The sequence below is a fragment of the Oncorhynchus keta genome, chromosome 21, assembly GCF_023373465.1.
Source record: "Oncorhynchus keta strain PuntledgeMale-10-30-2019 chromosome 21, Oket_V2, whole genome shotgun sequence".
NCBI lineage: Eukaryota > Metazoa > Chordata > Actinopteri > Salmoniformes > Salmonidae > Oncorhynchus > Oncorhynchus keta.
The window spans coordinates 3561674-3576928 of record NC_068441.1 but is presented as its reverse complement, the minus strand read 5'-3'; the positions used below and the strand labels follow the sequence as shown (position 1 = coordinate 3576928).

Below are 15255 nucleotides of genomic sequence, written 5' to 3'. Positions count from 1 at the left end.
ATTAGAATAGTTTGTTAAACATTTTAACAATTCCGATGACTGTTGCTACTGGCACCCTGTAGCGGAGAGGTTAGGGCCAGGCTGAGACTGATTTGTGGTGTCTACAGCTCTCTACTTGCTAAGTTCCAGAGGAAAACACACACTCAGACAGGCCATTAGCAGATTAGCTTTCTTGGTTCGATGTCGTTTTTTTTTTTTAGAGCGCATTTCCTTAGAACAGTAGTGTACATAGATCCATTTCAGGGTAATCCATATCAGTTAGAACCCCATTTGTGTTTTTAAACCAATGAAGAGGTGCAGACTGGGTAGGCTGTCTGTTCCACCTGGCTAAGCAGGAATGCCGTAGGCCAGGGTGGGAAAGAAGCAGGGAGTGCAATCGAGGGTTTAGAGGAACATGATCCCGCTGCAGCTTGTGTGTCAGACAGCTCAGGCAGTCCGACCCAACTGGCCCAGGCCTCACACACACACACACACACACACACACACACACACACACACACACACACACACACACACACACACACACACACACACACACACACACACACACACACACACACACACACACACACACACACACACACACACACACACACACCCTATAAATGTGGGTGGTGATATGTCACACTGTAGGGTGAGGGCATGGAGGAGGTAGGGGGGAGAAGGTATGGAGAAGGAAGAGGAGGAGCACATACTCCTTGCTCTTGATCTGGGAGTTATTTACAGAACATTCTTTCTGCACTCAAAGTTGTTTATGAAGGGAGACATGTGATGCGGTAAATCGTTAAGCAGACTCCCTGATTTAACTACTCCCTGGTTTAACTTCATGTACAGTATGTCTCTGTGAGCAGCTGAATGGATGGCTGTTTGGAACGCCCTACACCCCTACCAATCCTTGTACCTGACCTGTCTATGTGTTGTCAAAGAAATGCTGTTTGAAATGATGGCCGATTTTTTTGTGTGTCCATTCTAGTGTTACATTTAATTCTGTGTGTTTACCTTGAACAGACAATAAAGCTTCCGAACACTAAACGTTTGAACTCTGCGTCCTGCAGGTCTGAAGGAGAAGTGTGTGGACAGCCTGGTGTTTGAGACCCTCATCCCCAAGCCCATGACCCAACACTACATCAGCCTGCTGCTGAAGCACCGCCGCCTCATCATGTCTGGGCCCAGCGGCACCGGCAAGACCTACCTCACGTCTCGCCTGGCAGAGTACCTGGTGGACCGCAGCGGTCGAGACCTCAACGACGGCATTGTGGTCACCTTCAACATGCACCGCCAGTCTTGCAAGGTGGGGACAGGATAGTGTGTGCCATACAGTACCGGGGTTCCTTACTCCTAGTTCTGGAGAGGAGCTACGGGCTGAGCAGCTGATTATTGAAGGCCCAGTGCAGTCAAAAATGTGATTTACCCGTGTTTTAAATATATTTCCACCCTATGAGGTTGGGAGTAATATTGTGAAATTGTGAAAATGATATTGGCCTTTTGGTGCAAGAGCTGTTTGAAAGTAAGTTAATAGACCGATAAACTTCTCTGCCAACCAATAAATCAAATGTATTCATAACGCCCTTTTTTACATCAGCAGACGACACAAAGTGCTTATGCAGAAACCCAGCCTAAAACCTCAAAGAGCAAGCAATTTGGTATTTTCTTAGGATCCCCATGAGCTGTTGTGAAGGCAGCAGCCACTCTTCCTGGGGTCCACACAAAACATGAGACATGACATAATACAGAACATGAATAGACAAGAACAGCTCAAGGACGGATCTACATCAATTTAAAAAAAAAAATGGCACACATAGCCGACATATCAATACATACACACAATATCTAGGTCAAACGGGGGAGAGGCGTTGTGTCGTGAGGTGTTGCTTTGTTTTTTTAAAACCAGGTTTGTTGTTCTTTTGAGCAATACGAGATTGGAAGGGAGTTCCATGCAATAATGGCTCTATATAATACTGTACGCTTTCTTTAATTTGTTCTGGATTTTGTGGACTGTGTAAAGACCTCTGGTGGCACATCTGGTGGAGTAAGTGTGTGTGTGTGTGTGTCAGAGCTGTGCAGATGTAGAAGCTCGGTGGCTAGGAAAAACTCCCTAGAAAGGCAGGAACCTAGGAACCAGGCTGTGAGGAGTGGCCTGTCCTCTTCTGGCTGTGCCCGGTGGAGATTATACGTGTACAGGGCCATTAAGGCCAGATCGTTCTTCAAGATGTTCAAATGTTCATAGATGACCGGCAGGGTCAAATAATAATCACAGTTGTTGTAGAGGGTGCAACAGGTCATCACCTCAGTAGTAAATGTCACTTGACTTTTCATAGCCGAGCATTCAAAGGTCAAGACAGTAAGTGCGATATAGAGAGGGTCGAAACAGTAGGTCCAGGATAAGGTAGCTTATCCGGTGAACAGGTCAGGGTTCCATAGCCACAGGCCAGACAGCAGAAACTGGAGCAGCAGCATGGCCAGGTAGACTATGCATGGGGACAAACATCAGGCCAGGCATTAGAGAGGGGGAGAGGGGGAGAGAAAGAGAGAGTTATTAGACTGGCATATAGACTATTACAGCATAGATACTGAGACGGAGGGGATCGGGGGACACTGTGGCCGCATCCGGTGATACCCCCGGACATTTCCAACCAGACAGGATATAACCACACTCAAGGCTAGTACAGCGAACAGAGCCTGGCACGACCGGATGCACACTTCCTAGGGACAGTATGGGATTGCACTAGCAAGCCAGTGACTCAGCCCCTGTAATAGGGCAAGAGGCATATCATCCCAGTGGAGAGAGGGGAGCTAATATGATACCATTTGTGTATTCTAGTCAAGATTCTAGCTGACGTATTTAGCACTAGCTGAAGTTAATTCAGTGCTTTATCCGGGTAGCTGGAGAGTAGTACATTGCAGTAGTCTAATCTAGAAGTGACAAAAGGATGGATTAGCTTTTCTGCATCGTTTTTAATCAAGAAGTTTTCAGATTTTGCAATGTTACGAAGATGGAAAAAAACATTTATTGGCTCTTGAAATATATACAATACCAGTCAGAAGTTTGGACACACTTCTCATTCAAGGGTTTTTCTTTATTTGTACTATTTTCTACATTGTAGAATAATAGTGAAGACATAAAAAAATATATATACTGTTTATATACTGTAACACACGCACTTATCACATAGTATTCCATACAAGTTAATGCCATGCAACCTGAGATGAAACCTGTGTGAGGTTTCATCTCACATGTACAGTACAAAAACAGATTCATGCACCGTTTATTTATGTGGTGGACACTTGATACGGTCACATGAGGTTGTGGTATGTCACAAAATCATGTTACGACCACACATATCAATATTCATTTTATATATCAATATTTTGCTGTCTTGCTAAGTGGATGGGTCTCGACAGAAGGTGTAAGCGGTACAGCCAAATGGTTACTTGCAGAGTAGAAATATCAGAAATAGATAGTCAATATAAATCAAATAATATACAGCATGTACAAGAACAATATTAATAACAATATCAGTGATAAACGAGGTATTTATATGCATACAATCAGGGGTCAAGTGGCTGAGCAGCAGTACAAAAAAATTAAAAATAGTAGCAGCAACGTATGTGTTTAGAGAGAGACTGTTTCTGTCCTGCCCTTGACTTTGGTGCAGGGCATGTGATGTCCATAGCCTCTTCTCTTGTCAAAAAAATAGTTTGTCTAGCTGTCTCCAGTCCAGGTGGTGCTTGTACAGGCAGACACTTTTTCAGAGGAAGGATGTCAGCATTGGGCAGCAGATAAAACCTGGTCCCGACAGTCCGAATGCTCATTAGCGACAACACCAGGCTCCAGAGCATCAAAGCTGTAAAACAGGGAATAACAACAACTGGTACTGCTTGATCTGTGGCAGCAGCCTGAAGTTGTTGCCAGCCATAGCTTTCCACCAGCACCGTACCATCCTCCAGTCCAACCAGCTGTGGGATGTTGACCCCTGTCACAGTGCTGTCCTTCACAACACCAGCAATCTCAGAGAAAGTGTTCACTCTGGTCTTTCTGTAGTGCTGCTTTATGAGGCCGAAGCACCAGTCAGGGGCAAACCTGGTGTGGCCTGCGATCATGAAGTGAAGGTCCAGAACTGTGGTGGAGCTTTTGCATGGTCTGCCAGGCACAATACCAGAGCACAAACGTGTTCTTGTTTTGGCCACTGCAGTCATTACAATTCAGATCCACATGTGTTTCCTCCAACTCCGTAGTTGGTGAAGAAATGGTGCATGTAGTTGATGACTGCTCTGCTGCCTTTGCTTGCTTGGGCCAGATCTCTTTTTGATGGGAAGCATTAGACTATTCTCCCTGTATGACTGGTGTAGGAGAGTCAGGCATGTTCTACTGATGCTGAAAGACAAATTCCACGTACAAATATTTTAGCATTATTGTACAATAGATGCGAAATGGCATTCTGAGATAATATTACTACACATGTCATACATGTAATGTCAGCTAGCAAGCCAGCCATCGAACTTCAGCTGGCTAGCTAACAGCAAGCTTTAACTAACAATACAAACCGATGGTCATAGCTAGCTAAAGTTAACCAAATAGGTTAATTGTAAGCTAGTTAGCATTAGGTTATACCTAACAATGTGAAATGGCATTCTGAGAAAACATCACTAACTTTAGACACACTTCATACACGTAAGTTAATGTTAGTAAGCCAGCCATCTAACTTCAGCTAATGTTAGCTAGGTAACAGCAAGCTTTAATTTGGGGTCTTTTGTTTGGGCATGTCACGTTAACTTTGGCTAGCTAAAAAATGAACTATGATCCCAATCCATAGAGTAACATTACTAGCAATACAAACCAATTGTCATACATACAGTACCTTGCTAAAGTTAACCAAATAGGTTCAATGTTAGCTAGCAAGCTAACCATCGAACTCCAGCTGGCTAGCTAACAGCAAACTTGAAAACAACTTTCTGACAAAATTAGAAACTTATATCTGAAACTGTAGCTAGATTCTTACTCGTATATATGGATGAAAGCTTCACGGCAGATTGCAACCCCTTTTATTAAAATAAGACATCCTGTGTAATTTCTGTTTAGTTTGCCCAGCTTGTTTGGCCCGTTGTCTTCCACTGATTTCAAAACTCAGTAAACTTCTTCCGTGACAAATGTTGATCGCCGTTTCTTCGCTATCACTGTCATCAGAAGACTCTACAATGTCTTCTTTAACTAAACCGTTTTTACCTAAATCAGGGATTTCCTCATCGGTCTGATTCATTTTCTGAGTAAGAGTCAACATGGCACGATTGTCATCCAGAAAGTAGCCCATCACAACTGTTTCTCACTGACCGTTGTCGATAGCGTCGGTAGCACCTGATAAATTCAGGGCAGCAATGTTATTGAGAGCATTATATCTTCAGAAAAAAACTGCAGTAGAAAGGATTATCTATTCATAACGAGCAGCTAATTTTATAGACACAAGATGCAAAGCAGACCAATCAAACTTATCTCTCAGCATGTCCAGCCCACTCATTTCCTCAGACAATCATGGGTAGCGGGAAGGTTTCTGGCTTTTTCTTTGGCTAAACCAACTAGGCTCGTAATTTAACAATTTTTTGGGTATTTACAGATGGCACAAAAGTTTCTTATTAAGGCACATGAAAGTTCACATACTGTATTTGAGAAGGCCAAAAAACACATTTTGATTAAAAAAGATGTTTTACATTCAAGTGGCTCTCCAGTGAAGTCGTGACTTGCGACATACACCTTGTTTCCTGAATCGGGTCACAAATGGTCTATTGATTCTGTATCCTCACAACAAAATATGCAGAGTTAAAATAGCACTAACTAAACATTTACCTCTAATTGTCAGGTGTGTTAGTGTTGGCCTGGCATAAAAGGCTGTACACCTTACAGTTCAGGACCAACAGAAAGCAATCATCTGGTTTCGGGTTTGTGATTTAATATCACCATGCATCAATAACATTACCTCTCACTCCCCTCTGAACAGGATCTCCAGCTCTGCCTGTCCAATCTGGCCAATCAGATTGACCGGGAAACCAGCACCGCTGAAATTCCATTGGTGGTTATCCTGGATGATATACATGATGCCACTTCCATCAGCGAGCTTGTCAACGGGGCCCTCACCTGCAAATACCACAAATGGTGAGCAGACTAACACTGAAATGGAACCTGTTCTCAAGCATCTAATACATTATTGTTTCTAATCTGAACTGTGACGATTCTGTGTTTATTTCAGTCCTTACATCATTGGAACTACTAACCAGCCGGTGAAGATGACCCCGAACCATGGCCTGCACCTCAGCTTCAGGTAAATGAAGAGACAAATCAAGTTGTTTTGTGTGTTTTTTTTCTGTGTGCAGGTTTTTGTTCTGACCTAGCCTTAAAACATCTTATTTAAGGCAACAATATATCCCTGTCATGCATCTAAAGTATGCTTTGATGCATATTTAAACTGGGATGTTGTCAGTCTAATGAATATGGACAGTGGTTAGAAAATTGGCAATGTAAAACAGTGCCTTCAAAGTATTCATACCCCTTGACTTATTGCACATTTTGTGTTACAGCCTGAATTCAAAATTGATGAAATATATTTTTCCTCTCACCGATCTACACACTACCCCATCATGACAAAGTTATTATTATTTTTTTTAATGTCTGCATTGGCATTGAAAATATAATCGAATTTCCATAAGTATTCACACCCCTGAGTCTAAACATGTTAGTCTTTCTGGTTAAGTCTCTAAGAGCTTTGCAAACCTGGATTGTACAATATTTGCACATTCTTAAAAAAAATTGTCAAGCTCTGTCAAGTTGATTGTGTATCATTGCTCGACAGCCATTTTCATGTCTTGCCATACATTTTCAAGTGGTTTAAGTCAAAACTGTAAATAGGCCACTCAGGAACATTCAATGTCATTTTGGTAAGCAACTCTAGTGTATATTTGGCCTTGTCTTTTAGGTTATGGTCCTGTTGAACGGTGAATTTGTTTCTCAATGTCTGTTGGACAGGAGACTGAACCCGGTTTTCCTCTATGATTTTGCAATTGAAAATTCCTTCAACTACATTTGCAGAAGCCGTCAAGCGCTATGATGGAAAAAAATCCATAGTTCTTGCTGATGACAAGCATACCCATAACATGATGCAGCCACCAGTGTACTTGAAAATTTGAAGAGTGGTACTCATTGATTTGTTGTGTTGGATTTCCCCCAAACATAAGAGGACATCATTTTCTAGCAACTTTACTTTAGCATGTATATTTTAAAATATTGTTTTTCAGTACAAGCTTCCTTCTTTTCACGCTGTCATTTAGGTTAGTAATTATTGTGTAGTAACCACACTGTTGTTGATCCATCTTCAGTTTTCTCCTTTCACAGCCATTAAACTAACTATTTTAAAAAGTCACCATTGGCCTCATGGTGAAATCCCTGAGCAGTTTCCTTCCTCTCTGGCAAATGAGTTAGGAAAGACGCTTGTATCTTTGTAGTGACTGGGTGTATTGATACACCATCCAAAGGGTAATTAATAACTTCACTATGCTCAAAGGGATATTCAATGTCTCCTTTTTTTAATTTAACCCATTTACCAATATGTGCCCTTCCTTATGAGGCATTGGAAAACCTCCCTGTTCTTTGTGATTGAATCTGTGATTGAAATTCACTGGTCGACTGAGGGACCTTACAGATAATTGTATGTGTGGGTTACAGAGATGAGAAAGTCCTTCAAATATCATGTCAAACACTATTATTGCACACAGAGTGAGTCCATGCAACTTTTTGTGACTTGTTAAATGTTACTCCTGAATGTATTTAGGCTTGCGAAAACAAAGGCGTTGAATAGTTATTGACTCAAGGCGTAATTCCACTTTGACATTATGGTGTATTGTTTGTAGGTTAGTGACACAGAATTTCAATTGAATTCCATTTTAAATTCAGACAGTAACACAACACAATTTGGAAAAAAAGAGGTGTCAATACCTTCTGAAGGCACTGTATATATTAGAAAAGTACATTGATACATACCGTATGACCTGACCTTTGACCCTCTCCTGACCCCAAGGATGGTGACCTTCTCTAATAATGTGGAGCCAGCCAATGGCTTCCTGGTGCGTTACCTGCACAGGAAGTTGATGGAGGCGGAGGACGAGCGGAGCCTGGCCAACGAGGACCTCCTCAGGGTGCTGGACTGGGTGCCCAAGCTGTGGTACCACCTGCACACCTTCCTGGAGAAACACAGCACCTCTGACTTCCTCATCGGTAGGAAAACATTCTGTTATAACTGGGAAATAATACACAAATATAAAGTTAGGTTACACTGTAATTGGATAGTCCCCCGTGGATGATCTACAGATCTAAATCTACATACTATCCAAATAAAGTGATATAAGTTAGTTACTAGAGATCTGATTCTTGTTCATGGCCACAGACTGTGTATTTTGATTTGATGTGGTCATTTAATATTATTTATTCTCTCTCTCTTGCGCTCTCCCTCTCTCTAGGCCCGTGTTTCTTCCTGTCCTGTCCTGTGACTGTGGAGGAGTTCCGCTCCTGGTTCATTGACCTGTGGAACCTCTCCATTATCCCCTACCTGCAGGAAGGAGCCAAGGATGGCATTAAGGTCAGACAGGTTTCACTGTCCTGGTAGATGAATTATAGCCTGGTCCCAGATCGGTTTGTGCTGCATTGCCAACTGATGTGGTCATTGTTACGTCAAACGTTTGGCTTGACGGCACAACCAGATCTGGGACCAGGCTAGGTGAATTGCAGGTAAAGTAAATGGATGGAGCAAAGATCTTGCAAGAAATAACACTCACACTTTTCTTTTCAAACTAGCACTGATTTTGCTGATAACTTCCTTAGAGGAAAAATGTACTTACTATCACTGTGATTTGTTTGCTGTCTCACCTAGCTGTCTCACCTGTCTAATGCAATAACTGTAAGTCTCTCTGTATAAGAGCGTTTACTAAATTACTCAAATGTTAAATGTGCTCGGAGTATGACGTATTGTGGCTTTGTGCCACAGGTGCATGGTCAGAAGGCGGTATGGGAGGACCCAGTGGAGTGGGTGCGGGGCACCCTTCCCTGGCCCTCAGCCCAACAGGACCAGGCCAAGCTGTTCCACCTGCCTCCCCCCAGCATGACCTCTGGAGGCCCAGGCCAGCCCAGCGAGGCCTCAGCCAGGCCTCTTAATAAGGAGACCCCACCCAGCTCCATGGACACCCTGGACCCTCTGGTGAGGCACTCGACTTCCCATATTTGTACCATGGGGTATGCAACTGTTGTCCTGGAGGTCCCACAGTGTGTGTATGATTTTGTTGTGGTCCAGCAACGATACACCTGATTCACCTACTGTGATAGTGGCCAAATTTGAATAATGTGATTTGTTAATTAGTTGAATCAGGTGTGCATAGCCCGAGCTGGGCTGGAGCAAAAGCCTGTGGTACATGATTCCCAAACCTGCTGTAAGGCCTTCTCTGGCCTCGTCTGTATCTCAATTCTATTACTGTATGTCCTTGGAAGGCATCGTTGTCACAATACTGTACATTATATAGAGTTAATTTGAAATGCTTCACCTGTGCTGACCATTTCCCCCTCTGTCTGTTGTTCCAGATGGCTATGTTGTTGAAGTTGCAAGAGGCAGCCAACTGCATTGAATCTCCGGACAGAGAAACAATGGACCCCAGCCTCCCTACATTTTGAACGTCAACTAGAACTTTAGACTCAAAACCTAGCCCTTCAAATAGCCCCTAAATATGTACCCCTATGTGAGCTCTAGTATACACAGTTCATAATATTCAGGAACAAAAACTCCGATATAGTTTTCTGCTCCTTTTGGACCTTATCTTTAATCTCCACAAACAACAATCACACTACATATGGTTGAATGAGAAGCCATTTTGTTTTGATGTTTTGAAATTGTATTCAATCATGCCAAGTCATACCGACATATATTATAGCGTGAGAAAACATTTTTGATTTCTTGAACTAGAGGTTATATTCACAATGCACAGTATAAAGTCTCTCTTTCTTTACTGAAGCCTTCTCTCTATCACTGCTACCCTCGATAGAAACAGGTGCTAATTATTGAGATAATAAGTATCGCTCTTACTTTAGAAATGAATCCTCATCTCTCGTTGGTCTGGGCAGGTGACTCTTCCAACAGCAAATTCAAATGACAAAATAGCACCATTCTTGCTTGTCAACTTTTGCTCAGCAACATCAACATGGCCTGCAGTGTGCATGTAACAATTAAGTCAGTTGGAGACCCCGTTTTTGGCTTATTGGAAAGAGTATGGTGGCATGTTGTATGGCTTGTCAGGTTGTATAGTCCTGGTCCTGAATACATATCCATCTATCAATCTTTGAAGGCCAAATCTTAGACATATGCAACTCTTTATACATAACCAGGTGAACTTGTTTTTGACTCTGTGACCAAACATACTGAATGCCTTAATAAATATATTCCTTATGATAACCTCAAGATGAATAGCAGTGGTGCAAAAAGTGGTGCTTTGCTTCATAACCATCGCCTCAGAGCAGAGTAGTGAGTGTGCCAGGACATTGACTTTTTGCCCCCCCACGCATAGTTCAGTGCAGGTCAGTTTATTCAGTGCAGGTCAGTTTATTTTGGAGCCGCACCCGCCCCGTCCACATCATTTCCGAGCCTCACCCGATATCCGACATCGGGACCGATTTTCCTCTGCATAGGAGTTGTTTCCGAGAGATGATCCATGACACTCCAAATGACATCAATTTGTTGGACTGTTTTTATGACTCCAGAGTAGTAAGGGAGAGGGGGATACCTAGGAAGTTGTACAAAAATGCATTCAACTGAGGTGCGTCTTCCACATTTACCCCTCAGGCTATTCCCATTCCCTGCAGGAATTCATTTGTCTGTTCAATGTTTGGATAAAATGAAACCATGCCATGAATTAAGGCCTATGTTCTTATTTTCACAATGCGATGCGGCACATTGACAACTCACATCGCTTTGAAAATGATCCTATTTAATTAGCCTTCGTCTTACTTGACGAAAGCCTATAGCCGACATAACAAAACAATACCTTTACATTCAAACGTAAGTAAACATTTCCCATAACTGAATAGGCTGTAGGCTGCAAAAATAGTCTACATTCATTCAGTAGGCTATTGGCTACAAACGTTTACCAGCCTCACAGGACTAAACTGTATATGGCCCGCGTACGGTCTAAATAAATGAAAGCCGGAATTATTGTAATAATGAACTTTTATTAACTGAAGTAACATAAACAAATACCAGCTTGCACCTTTGCAGGCTGTGTCCATACCGGGTTGTTATCCCTGTCCACAATGACTCCAAAATCCTTCCAGACCGGGGATTTCAGTCACGCAGCACCTGTGTCCACGATGGTGTATTCCACCATCACAACCGTTGATAGGAAATGTGTTCATTACACCCTCCAGCTGATTTTTATTTTTGCGGGTCAACTGTGGGGAGCCGTTGGTAGTTCAGGGTTCATTTTAATGTCACTTAACTATATTTGAGGGATAAACAATGTGTTCCAGGTAGTCTAGATGGTGGGGATCAGGCTTCCATGGTCAAGTGAGAAAACAGGGTTGAACAGAGCAGCACACGGACACATGGTTATTTCCTTATGGTTAATATCTTTGCTTATCATTCATTGCAAAATGACAAATGCTGTCCACTCTAACCAACACATTTAAAGATGTCATCAGTACATACTAAATTTCAGCTTCTGTGGTACTAGTTCCTCATTTAGTTGCAAGCAGCATACATTTGAATTCATTTGACTGAACTGACATACAGCCATAGATTTGAAATCCAACTATCCGTTTGAAGATAGAATGCCACGCCAGCACTACCGACATATAAAATCAGGTATTACTAAGAAAGGGGAATAACGCATAAGCAACTACTATTTGCTTGTAGCTCAGATATTGCTTGGCTTTTATTTTGAATATGGCGAGGTATGGTCTAATCTATTCCACGACATGATTCGGTATAGTTAATTTTGCTCAATGCTTTATTTCCAATATCGATTTCAGTTATTTTATCTACATTGGTGGCATGGCGCAAAAACCTAACATTCTGATTCAAATACTTTACTGTAATCTTGCATGTTGACAGTCTAGTTTGGGGTCAGAGCATAAAAGTGCAAAAAAAAAGTACACGTGTACACGTGGATCTTTTACTCAATGTGGTAGCCGTATAACATCGCAGATCATTTAGGTGCTTTCGAATATACCCTTTCCCCAAAGCTACGGTCTCATTCCTTGTAGAAAACATGTATTTGGGCCTATTACCAAGACCCCGGGGTGAGTTGAACATCATTATTTAGAGTTCTCTGTTGCACCCCACAAATCCTTTTCGTCAGACACAGGTTTAACTCTGCTATTAATAACAGTCTTTCATTTACTGTAGCAACCAATGGTGCTCTCCCCTCTTTTTGACTGGTACTATTGCTTTGCTCGCCTTTGGTTTTAGGTTATGACCGTTCAGACACACAGCATAAAACAGAATAATCATCTGTTTGCGCATAGCAATGATCAAGGACCATTCCCCACTTCGGAGGCATGGAACATAGAAAGATTGGTTGATCAAAACAAGATAGAAGTCAAAGACGATGTACATCTTTGTATAATGGGGTCATTTTAGAGTATAGCGGGTTACGGCAGTGCTCTCAAAAGATACAACTGGCCATACTGGCTGATGCTGAAACAATGTAGGAGAATCAGTCTGTGTTTTGGGACTCTTCACACTAATGATGTATAATCCCTTTGTCATAAGTCACCTGTGTATAAAGTGTCATTTAATGTCAGATTGCTTTCTTTTGTACAACGGTTATCACAACGGAAAGAAATGGTGCACACTGTCACAAGGTCATTATTAAGCACAGTGCAACGAAACCACCGCGATGAAGTTAAAACATGGTACATTCCCTTTTTACTTCAGTTTTCTGGTATGCTTTTGCATCAAACTGTTAACCGACTCCATCTGATGACTTGAAGCGCATTGCTTTTGCTGCCTTGTGTGGTCACATTTTTACCAATTGAAAGGAATCCTTGAATAACCATATGTGTGAAAAGATGCCCCTTTGGCCAATCCATTTCACAATGACACCATGGCTGTGTTTACACAGGCAGCGCAATTCTAATCTTTTTGCCTAATTAGTGTAGAAAGAGTGGATCGGATTGGTCAAAAGACCAATAAGAGGAAAAAGATCAGAGTTGGGCTGCCTGTGTTAACTCAGCCTACTAGACCCATATGAACCTTCTGTCATCATAATGATTAGCCTCATTAACAACTCTGCATTGTTTTACCATTTAGAAGAGTATATTATACCCCGTATCTATGTATGCAAGCAAACAAATGCCATTCTGCTCGTTCTTCATCTCATTCACTGGTCGTTGTGGCTGTTGCGCTGTCGTGCTGTGTGTTTTGCTAACTATCTTTTGAATCAGGACTATGCAGCAACTTCTACTGGTGTTGGCAATTAGAGAAAAGAAAACGGTCAAAATTGTTCTGAAAGCTAACAAACCCAGTCTTGCCCCAGTCTTGCAGTAAGTTGGACCAAATGACGATTATGAGAGTTTTCCAGGCAGGGTTTGACTATGCCTTAATGTGAATTTTGATGCAAGTGTTGCATTGAGACAGAGTGAGTATGTAACCTTTGACAATGGAAGGGATGCTTTGTGTCAAACCTTGGTCCCACAAGACACCACCTGACCTTGAATTGGTGGGAAAAACCTGGGCTTTAGCTCAGTGGGCTAACATACCCTTGTGGCGCACAGGAAACCCGGGTTTGAACTCAGGTTGGTCACATGAGGGATATGATGTGTAGGTTAATAGAGTTTGTTGTCCAAAGGTTTAGTCCTGTATTACAGTTGGGCACAATTGAAATATTATCAAAGATCATAGTTCAACATTAAAACTTGATTTAAAAAAAAAAATCTAAGATAAATCAACATTTTTTATATCAGGGTCTTCAAAAAATCTTAAACAAATCTGAAGTTCTTGGAAATGAAGTATTTCCACTCAATGAAGGCCAATACAGGTTGCTGAATAGTCATAATTATTTTACAAAGCTTGTTACTGACTCACAATAAAAAAATATAAAAACTGTAATAATGGTATCTAATGTCACTGACGGGCAAATGTGATGGATTTTTAAATGTTGTAAATGCATGCCAAATGAGTGTGTGAACAAAATATGTAATAGCATCAACATATTGTTAGGGGTTCATTCTATATAGAAAATGATTTTTCTTTTTAATATGCTGATATTTGATATTTCTTTTTCTAAGGAATCCTTTGTAAAATTTCATTTATCTATTTTGTACAGGATTTCATAATTGTAAACATTTGTACATAGTTCTGCATACTGTATGCGACAACAATCATTAAGGAAAACAAATAACTCCATAAAGGCCTATTACAAGATTAATAACTTATCACTCCAGAGTTGAGCCCAATACATGGAGAGGTAGGCTTCTGAAATGACATTTTCATCCACCTATCGCTGTTCGTTCCAGTCAATAAAATCATGTCATATATGATTTGTCTCATAATTGCGAAAATACTTCCTTTTAAAATGATGAATACCATTTTGCAATCAAAGTGTGCTTGAGGTCTTTAAGAGCGGTCAGTGCGCATTTGGGTTGTGGCCTAACCATCATATCTGTGTATATCATAGTAATTTATCAGAACAAACACAGCAGTGAACTGGAAACGGAGTGAAACACAGGGTAAACCCCCTGCTTACCTAGGGGTGTCAAACTCATTTAGGCCCCCAGGGGCAGCATTCGTTCTTCATCAAGGTCCGAAGGGCCACACTGAAAAGTGGTTATATTTCCTTGCCGTCAAAATTTGCGAAAATTAGTTCTCTATGGTTTTTGGAATATATAATACTCCATGACTGTCTAGCTTTCATTTCAGTGATTATTAGCTAGCTGGAAACAGTCAAGAAACTGTATGGATGTACAGTAGGTCCATTATCAGTTCAACATAGTTTTGATTTGGTTTTAGTCATTTTGTAAATATATTTAGTTCACCCCCTCCCACACAGAATTTGAAAATATATATAAAGCATTTATATAGATATATTTTTCACAAACCACCCGTGGGCCGGATTGGACCCCCTCTCGGGCCTAATGGTCCCTATTCTTACTAGAGTTACTGCTATTCGGAATCCTTGGTACGTCCCTACCCTGAACCGTAACTTTAACCATTTTAACATTTCAACTTCAACGGGGTA

The 15255-nt window shown here is 41.5% G+C and overlaps 1 protein-coding gene across 9 annotated transcripts in view; it reads left to right on the top strand.

The window, feature by feature from the left end:
* The window catches only part of LOC118399952 (neuron navigator 1-like), a 131610-nt gene extending 117053 nt beyond the window's left edge, over positions 1–14557 (top strand). For 8 of the 9 annotated variants that reach the window (XM_052473229.1, XM_052473226.1, XM_052473231.1 and 5 more), the window contains 7 exons: positions 1056–1291; positions 5991–6145; positions 6240–6311; positions 8061–8257; positions 8500–8618; positions 9024–9233; positions 9611–14557. In XM_052473229.1, coding sequence (XP_052329189.1) covers positions 1056–1291; positions 5991–6145; positions 6240–6311; positions 8061–8257; positions 8500–8618; positions 9024–9233; positions 9611–9700 — 1079 coding nt within the window. In that variant the 3' untranslated portion in view covers positions 9701–14557. The remainder of the gene's footprint in view (positions 1–1055; positions 1292–5990; positions 6146–6239; positions 6312–8060; positions 8258–8499; positions 8619–9023; positions 9234–9610) is intronic. The other variant, XM_052473227.1, reaches the window with a different exon arrangement.
* Positions 14558–15255: the final 698 nt, after the last annotated feature.